This window comes from Prionailurus bengalensis, chromosome X (assembly GCF_016509475.1).
Source record: "Prionailurus bengalensis isolate Pbe53 chromosome X, Fcat_Pben_1.1_paternal_pri, whole genome shotgun sequence".
NCBI classification, from domain to species: Eukaryota; Metazoa; Chordata; class Mammalia; order Carnivora; family Felidae; genus Prionailurus; species Prionailurus bengalensis.
The window spans coordinates 90,878,055-90,887,041 of NC_057361.1; the positions used below are offsets into that span (position 1 = coordinate 90,878,055).

The 8,987-nt window shown below is 56.2% G+C and overlaps 1 protein-coding gene across 5 annotated transcripts in view; it reads left to right on the forward strand.

Annotated features, from left to right (window-relative positions):
- Nucleotides 1-5,989, forward strand: part of TMEM164 (transmembrane protein 164) — a 173,250-nt gene extending 167,261 nt beyond the window's left edge. For all 5 annotated transcript variants that reach the window (XM_043570780.1, XM_043570783.1, XM_043570779.1 and 2 more), the window contains one exon: nucleotides 1,564-5,989. In XM_043570780.1, coding sequence (XP_043426715.1) covers nucleotides 1,564-1,770 — 207 coding nt within the window. In that variant the 3' untranslated portion in view covers nucleotides 1,771-5,989. The remainder of the gene's footprint in view (nucleotides 1-1,563) is intronic.
- The last annotated feature ends 2,998 nt before the right edge of the window (nucleotides 5,990-8,987 follow it).

Sequence of the window (8,987 nt, forward strand, 5' to 3'; positions counted from 1 at the left end):
GATTTATGATCCACAGCCTGGGCCTCTCCAGAGAAGTTTCTGAAGCCTTCAGTATTGATTGTTCCTTTCATCCCTGGGGAGGCAAACGTGCCCTTCACTGATGACCACCCGGGTCGGGAACAGTGAGCTGCAGCTGGAAGGGGGTTTGCTGTGGACCCCACGTTGGGGGGGTGGGGCACAGGGAGGCAGGACCTTAAGCCCAGGCCCCAGGGCCTGGAGGAGGCTTCTGACCTTGGGTCCATTCTGGGCCTACTCCCAGGCCCCGGGCTGTGTGGCCGGTGCAAGTACAGTGTTGGGGGACTCCCATGGCATTCTGGGGTGTTCAGACCCGCCTGGAGCGTGGATGATGGCTGGACTCAGTAGTTGAGTTATCCAGAGTCCAGAATTGCTGAGTGCATGGGTGTCTATTGGTGGCAGAGTGAGGAGGACGAGCTCGAGGCTGGGGGTCAGGAGACCTGAGGTCAAGTCCTGGCCCTGTCACTGTTCTGGGTCACCTCACCCTCGAGGGCAGAGAGCTCTCCACTCCTCTGTGACATGGTACAGACGCCCCCAGGCTCCCCGAGAGGTGCTGAGGACTTGTCTCTAACGTGAACAGGCTTGAAGGGCTTTGGAAGGCAGGTGCTGTGGCCATCCTCGGGGCCGGAGTGGCAGGTCTGGTTTTGTGCGTGAGCGGCATTAGCGTAGCATCAGCCGTGTGGAGCCTCGTGAAACCTGACAGGACTACGGCACAGGACCGATGTCACCCGTGCCTCTGTAGAAGCAGTCACTTTCCCTTCCCCACCTTGGCGTATCGCTGCTCTGCTCTGGTTTGCCTGGAGGGCAGTTTGAGCTCTTTGCCAATGGCGTGAATGCTTCCCGCGCTCTAGGAAGGAAGCAGTATGACGTTCACACTTACTCTGACCGCTCTCTACTGGGACTGCTTGATTCCAGAGGGGTCAGTGTCCTCATGTCACCACACATAACCATGCTCAGTCCCACCTCCAGGCCGCGCCTCCTCCGAGGAAGGCACCATGCACTCCATTCCTCTCCATGACCCCCATCCATCCTTCATGAGTCCATTCAGGGTGCCACCTACTTCATGAAATCTTCTCTGAGGACTCGGGCCCCATGCTGTACACTCCTCAGTTCTCCTGGTGGGGAACACCTGGCGCGCACCGTCTGCTCTGAGGTCAGATGCGGTTGCCCATGCCAACGCGGTTGGCCTCCGGTTAAGCGGAGGCAGGGACCATGCCATTGACTGTTCGGTCATCCCCTGATACCTCTCTGGGTACTAGGCTCATAGTAGTTGCTTAGGAATGGCAGCAGGCTCTAGACCCAACCAGAAGGCAAGACTGAGCAAAACCAAACAGCTTTTCCATTGGATGGCCTCCCCCATCACCTCCCGAGGGCTCTAGCCTTGACCCACTCCAAAACCCTAGGGCAGAGAAATCCCACTATGAACAGGTGGGGATTTGTTAATCCCTCCTTGTTTAGTCCCCCAATAGGTAGAGATGGCTGAACTGGCGGAAGCCAGAGAAAGCCTCAGGATGGTGAACGCTCACTCTACCTCCCTTATCCCTGCAGGTCACCGAAGTGAATTTGAACAACATGCTGTGTCCGGCCATCTCAGACCCATTCTACGGCCCCTGGTATCGCATCTGGGCCTCGGGACACCAGACTCTCATGACCATGACCCACGGGAAGCTGGTCATCCTGTTCTCATACATGGCTGGGCCCTTGTGTAAATATCTGCTGGATTTGCTCCGGCTTCCAGCCAAGAAAATAGACTGAAGGTGCTTGTCTTTTTTTTTTTTTTTTTTTTTTTTTTCTCCCTGAGGAAGCAAGTCCTGACTTGACTTGGAGAACACCCAGTTCTTGATGAAATCATGGGGAGAGGGCAGTAGGATGTCTGGTGTATTTCTCTTTCCCTTGTCTCTGTCCCTTTCTTCCACACTCTTCCCTCCCCAGCTCTTCTGCCCAGGATATCTCCTGGGCCTGAGGCATCATGCTGAGGGTGGGATCCTTTCCCCTCCCCTTTGTCTCTTTCTCTCTGCTCCTAGTGGCCTTACGTGGGCGAAAGTAGTCAGTGGCTTTCACTCTGCTTGTTGGTGCTTTCATGACAGCTGGTTGAGGGGACGGGGACCAACAAGCAGTAGTTCTTTTGTTGGCATTGAGGTGATGAGATTGGGTTGGGTTTCATTTCTCCACTGCCAGGGACCTCCAGGCTTATGCCAGGGTCCCCTTTTGTCTCCAGCACAGCCCCCACCATGATGGGACCGAGGCCTTGTTTCTATACCAGCAGCATGCCAAGAGCCAAGGGATTTCCCCACTCATGGCCAAAATAGAACCTGCCAGAGTCTTCCCATTGGTGTCCCATGACTCAAAGCAAGCAGCCAACTAGCCACTCCCTCCAAGATGCTGCCCTGCGGTGGAAGGTGGGGGCACTACCCGACCCCAAGGCTAGATTCTTCTGGGGGTAGAGAGCTGTTGCAGTGGCAAAATCCAAAGTGAACAAGTTTAAAGTCTCCACAGCTCCTACTTGGCAGGACCCTGGGTCCATCCTGCCTGAGAGAGCTGAGAAGTGACCCACATCCCAGTGAGAAGTCAGCATAGAAATTAATCAACAGAAGTGGTAACTTGAGAAAACTGTGATTTGAATCATATGCTCCATTTTAGTTCAATGTTGATAACAGATGCCCTTTTAATCTTGAGTGCCCCTTAAATGTTTCTCTCTCTCTCTCTCTCTCTCTCTCTCTTCTTTTTAAAAGGCAGCTTCAGGAAAGAGTGAGCTGGAGTTGGTTGGGGTTTATTTTATTATTATTATTATTTTTTTTTTTTGTTTGTTTGTTTTTGTCTGTTTGCTTCTTTGTTTTTGGATGTTTGAGTTCAGAGAATCCTTGCATCAGGGCCTGTCTCTGCGGGGGCTCCTGTCCATCCGTTTCGTGCTTTTTATGGGCTATGTCAGCATTCTGGGTTTGGAAAGATACAGATCCTGCCAGTGTTGTTTCCCGAGGGCCAGGGGTCATCACTGTAGCCAGATTCAGTGCTGAATTGTTTAGCATCGGGTGGGCATCACACACTCCCCTACTCCCCACCCAGCCCACCCTCGAAGCCCCTGTGTAGGTTGGAAGGGAGGTGCCAAGCAATCAGATCCCCATAGGTACAGGTTCAAGTGCTTCAGAAGGAACACCTTCTGTTGAAAGACTTGAACTCAGTCACACATGGACTTGAAGGAGGGAGCCAGTGCCTGGGCATTTGCTGACTCCTTGTGGGCTTCAACTGAGAACAGGTTTGCTTCAGAACAGTAAAAGCTTGTTCAGTGACTTCCTCTGATGGCCCCCGTTCTCCTCTCCCACTGTGGGCAACTGGGAGGCTTTGGGCTGGGGTCCCGTATTTCAGCTGTTACTATATCAGACCCAGGTTGAGCGTCAGTGTCTCAGTGGTCGATTTTAGCAAATGGACCTAAGGAAGGCAGCAGAGTGCAGAAGAGTCTCTTTGAGCATGGTGAGGCCCCAGAAGCCACACCCGGGAGGGACTGCCCTTCTCCAGTGGCCTTGCTAGCCTGGAGGCCATCAATTCCCAGGGTGTGGGGGAGCTAGAGAGAGCACACCTAGTACTCTCACTCCCCTTGAGCTCCTCATGATGCACAGCCTTCATTTTCTGCCGTCTTGGAGGGTCCAGCCAAGTCTTTTTAGTGACTCTCACCCTGGGGTTGTCCTCTGGAAGGGGGCCCCTCTGGAGCAGCTAGGCTCACCCTGCCCACTGTCAAACCGCTGCATGTAGGAATGGCTGACGAGGAACTGTGCGAGGCCTCGGTGCCCCTTGGCTCGTCACAAAAGGGAAGGTTGGAAGGAGGTCACGGGAGGAGCCCCTGGGGGCATGTCCTGTCCCCTCCCAGAACAAGGAATCTCTGCAGGCAGATGGTCTGTGCTGCAGCTGGGGGCCTGCAGCCTGGGTGTGGCAGACACTCCTCTTTGGAATGCCACCGTGGCACGGAGAGTCGGCACTCCCTCTCTTCCTCTCCGTCTCAGTGGCATGGCATAGGTCACCCGTCAGCCCGGCCTTCCCTGCGTCGACATGCCTTTGCCCTGGCTCCAGCTCAGTGCCCCATTCGCGCTGATATTCTTTTGCTGGGAAGGAAAGAAGAAAGTGACATCCCGGAGGCAGCTACATGTGTCCAGGGAAGGGGGAGGTTGGAGGGGAGGTGCGGGACTTCTAGGGGGCCAGGCCAGCTCAGAAAAATATAGGCAGAAGGAATAGAGAGTGAGCCCTGTCCACAGGCTGCGCGTGGCATCGTGGCTTGTGTGGGAGGTGCTGGGGCGCTGCAAGTACCTGATGTGGTCTTGTAGCTCACTCTTAACCTTGGGCCCAGCCCACGGTGAGAGGTGACCTGGGCACCCCTACAACAGCCTGCCTTGGAAGGTGGCCCCTGTGCCAGTGGGCCCGGGCTTCCCAGCTCCTGCCGAGGGCTTTCCTGGCAGGTGCCAAGGAGGTTCCCCAGCCACCTTGGCCAAGTTTCCATATGCCATTTGCCAGCGTGCGGGAGCTCGCTGCGTGCACGCGCGTGTGGGTGTCTGAGAGAGTGTTCGTGGAAGTGGACAGTTTCTTCTCAAACAGCCCCAGGAAGCGAAAGGAGGGCTTTCCCAGCCCCAGGTAGTCTTGGCCAAGGATCTGGGCCAATGATAAGAGTCCGCTTAGCTGGCCAACTTTGTGGCATCAGCTCAGAATAGAGGAGATGGTCACGCCTGCTTGCAGCCCCCTCCCTCTTCCCAGGTGTACACATTCCTCTGACCTCTCGCAGGGTGGTCTGGGGTTCAGTGGGATGGTCGGCTTCCGTCGCTGTCTGGTACCTCCAGGCTAGCTACCAGATCACCCCATTTTGCTGTAGCCTCGCTCAGGGTTTTGCCATTTGTGTTTGTGTTATGTGAAGTGGGCACAGCTCCCCACCGGTAGCAAGTTGTCGGTCTGTCTCTGCGCCCCGGGGCCGGGTGGGGCCCCGGGGCTGAGCTCAGTGGCTCGGGGGTAACAGAAAGCCCTTGATCTCCCCCCTCCCTCGGCCAGAAGGACTTCCCTGGGTTTGTAGGCATTGATCCACATTCATATGTCCTCTCTGGGAGATTGACGGGGAAGCCGGGGAGGAATGACAGTACAGGCCAAGATGCTGGTGCTGGTTTGCATAGGGAGGGTGTCCCTCAGGCCCTGGCAGGATCGGAGACAGGCCCCAGCCTGGGGAAGGTCTTCCCACCACATGGCCTGCCCTGCCCTGCCCTCTCTGAGGGGGTTAGAGTCCACAAGATGGAGTGAGCCGCCTTCTTCTGTATATAGAGCGAGCCAGTACTGTGCTCAGGAAAACCTAGTCACTTGTCGCTGCTCTGTCTGTGACGTTTTCATACACTGGTTTGCTACTCCGGGCACGAAACAAAAACAAAACAAAGTCATTTCAAGCAACACTGTCGTTTTGGAAACTGGCTTTTCTTTTGGTGTGCATTTTGTATTCTATTCTAAGGAATTCTTCATTTATCTTGGTGTTATTGTGGTGGAGAGAATAAGATAGTCTCATTTTTGCCAGGAAATGGGCACATGCCTCTGTCCCCGCCCCCATCCTTCCCCATTTGCTGTGCACTGGGCAGATCCCTCCTGTCACGTCCCATCTCCCCACTCCCCCACTGGCTCCCTTTAGAACCAGTCTTTGTGACCCTCCTAGACAGCAGCAGGGGGAGTGCCCTTGCCAGGCTGGTTCTTAGGTGGCCCTGTGCCCCCACCAGTTTTCTCACCTCCCCGGGGCATCTTGTAATGTATTTTCCTCTGTTTTGTAAAACCTTCTGATTGTGCCGAAATGGTTTCTGCAGTCACCTTTAGAAATAAGTGGTCATTCATTTGTGTGCTTAGCATTCTGAACTTTCAGTCTTAGCTTTTTCTGTTGTTGAAGATCCCTGAGCGGTCCCCTCACCATGGGACTTTACTGTTACAATGTTTTCTTCATTTACTGTGATTAAAAGATTTATGAGAACCCAGGAGTCCTGGCCTTCCTTTCCCAGAACCTTCTTAGAAGCCCATCTGCTTTGAAAAGTAGACAGAAAGGGGCCACTTGTCCTCCACACCATGGAGGGACCGCCAAGGGGCAGCTGGCGCTGTGCACAGCTTTGCCCCGGGAGCCCTGCGGCTGGCCCTGAGCTTCATGCACTGCCTGCTTCTGCCGGGGCTGCCCCGGACGCAACAGGCCTGCTTGCTTTTAGCAGGGACTGTCTTCTGGGGACATCTGCTGGGTTCCTGGAGCCCCACAGTGTGCTGGGCCATGTGGCGTGACTGCTCTTAGAGGAGGTAACTTAGAAACCTGACATGTTCAGGGCCACCTTTCCCGGGTTCCCCGAGGGCCAGCAGGTTCCATGCCAGAACTGTTCAGCACAGGCAGACTGTCCCGTGGGGTGGGGGTGGAACACTATCAGCCCTGCCCCTTTGGGAACATTCGCACCTGCCTTTCTGAAGCCATGCACTGAGCAGCCCGTGGTAACTGTGAACAGGCCAGCCTGCCTTTGTACCAGACAGAGGCCCTACTTGGTGTTTTGCTGCTTCTCGAAGGGACACAGCTAGCCAACGTCCCCCCCCGCCCCACCACCTCCAGTGCAGGTGGATTGGCTCGTTGGCTGGTAGTTGGGCACCCAGGCTATCAATGAGGCAGGGGCCTGCAGTCCCAGGCTACAGAACCACTAGCTTGGGTCAGGCTCTCCGGCCGCCCCAGGCTCTCCACCTGCAGAACAATAGTGTGCGTGGTGTGGCGCTAAGTCCCTCCACACGCATGACCTCCTGTAACCCCCACAGAGGCACACTGAGCTGACTGGCAATGCCCTCTCTGTCAGAGAAAGCGGGCTCTGGGCTGAAGGAGACGCTGGCATGCGAAGGCAGTTTCGTTAGACTCTAAAGCCCATGTGCTTTGCACTCTCCCTGGACGCCGCTGCCTGTGGTGCCCGGATTAACAAGGCAGACCCCTGCCCAGGGCTGCCCGCACCCACCCCGAGAGGAATGGGTGGAGAGCCAGGCAGTGGTGTGGAAGGCGAGAGAGGCGGGGGAACCCCACGAGTGTGCAAAGCAGAGAAGCCAAACCCATCTTTTCTTGTGACCCCGGTGAGCCCCAGAGCGGAGCTGAGAGTGGACGCGAGGCCAGGCAAGAGCTGGCCCAAGGGGCAGGACAGAAAGTGGCTGCTGGAAGGAGGTGAGGAAAATTGGTCACGTGGCCTTTCCATGTGGCTCCCTTTTCAGAAAGAGCTGTTGGGGGCAGCTGGGTGACTCCATCAGTTAAGTGTCCAACTCTTGGTTTCGCCTCAGGTCATGATCTCATGGTTTGTGAGTTCGAGCCCCACATCAGGCTTCGTGCTGACAGTGCAGAGCCTGCTTGGGATTGTCTCTCTGCCCCTCCCCCTCTCATTCTCTCTGTCTCTCTCTCTGTCTCTCTCTCAAAAATAAATAAATAAATAAATAAATAAACTTAAAAAAAAGAAAGAGCTACACACCAGTGACCTAGGCCATGACCTTCTTTCTCTCCCCTGGCCTAGCGAGTCTGCTTCCGCCTGCCGCCTCTGTTCCAGTCTGTGTCCCGTGCCGCAGGCGGCAAACGCACATCTGCCTGCATTGCTTCCCTGGGCCCCGCAAACATCTTTCGCTTCATCTCCTCTCCCCCATGCCTCCCCCCTCCCCCGAGAACCATACACAGGGAGAGAGACCCTTTGCTCCAGCCCACTTTTCACGCAGTGACGTTTTCCGCTTCCTTTTCTCTTTGTGCGGGTTTCTCAGCTCCCCAGTCTCTCTTCTCATCCAAAGGCCTGAGCTCTAGTGTCCACTCCTGGGCCAGTCTTCCCTGAGCTGCAGTCCGAGTTAGGTACTTCGGCTTGGCTCCTGCAAGCACCCGGCGCTCACTGTGGGGCGCCATGCACCCCCTTGCTAGGTAATGCATTCTGCTCCTTGTACCTCTATAGACTGAGCTCCTGGAGGGCAGGGATGGGGTGTGATTCGTTCTCCAGCCCGTGGGACAGGACCTGTTCCATAGAAGGTGCTCAGTGAACACCGATCTTACCCAGGAGTGCTGCCAAATGGCGAGAGGCACCACTGTCACCCTAAGGAGAAACCTTGCCACGCAAGCTGTCACCCATCCCGTGCATCCGTGGGTTCTCCCTCGTGGAGCCATGTGCCTTCATTTGCCCAGGTGCCTTGAGCTGCAGCCTGGGGGCCTCCATGCTGAGCCTTCCCTGGACCCCTGGGTGGAGGGTGGGCAAGGCGTCCGGCTACGTTTCTGGATCCTTGGGAGCTGTTCAGTCCCCACCAGGGTCGTCCCCCCCCCCGCCCCGTTCCCTGGGGGCACACGGGTTGGTGTTGGCACAGCCAAAGCCCTGCCTGCCCGTGGAGTATGTCCCCTATCCCTCGGGGGGGGGGGGTAGGGAGCGGCTAGCGGTGGTTACAGCGTGATCCCCCCAATGAATTTTCCCCTTGTCCTGGTTTGCCAAGGCCAGTGGAGAGACGGAGCTACAGACGTCAGTCTGACAAACGCAATGGCTTATTCAAAGGATGTGTGGTTTGCTGACCTTGGCAACAGGCGAGGCCAGCCTCATCCAAAGTCAAGGACTCCCTGTTACTGCCTGTACCCACCCCTCTCCCGGTCAGCATTCGCCCGGCATCCAGAGTGCACATCTGGGGTGTCTGAGCTGCCTGGCAAGGAGGTTTAAGTGTCTGCCAGGGGCGCGGTAGGGAAGGCTGCTCCTGTTGCTAATGGATGACCCGAAGGGCTCTGCCGCCCACAGCTGACTTCCTAACGTCAGTGTGGCACCTCTGGGAGTCTCCCAGCAAGGCGGGTCTGGGCAGGGAGGTTCAACGCTTCCTCAACAAAGCTCTGACAGGTGACGGGGCTGGTGGCACGGGCTGCATAGGTGTTCTCCTTTCCAGCGAGGCCTCGCAAACCTTACCTCTGCTCCAGCTACCAGTGCTCCCTGGTCTCTCCTGCCTCCTCCTTCCCCTCCCCA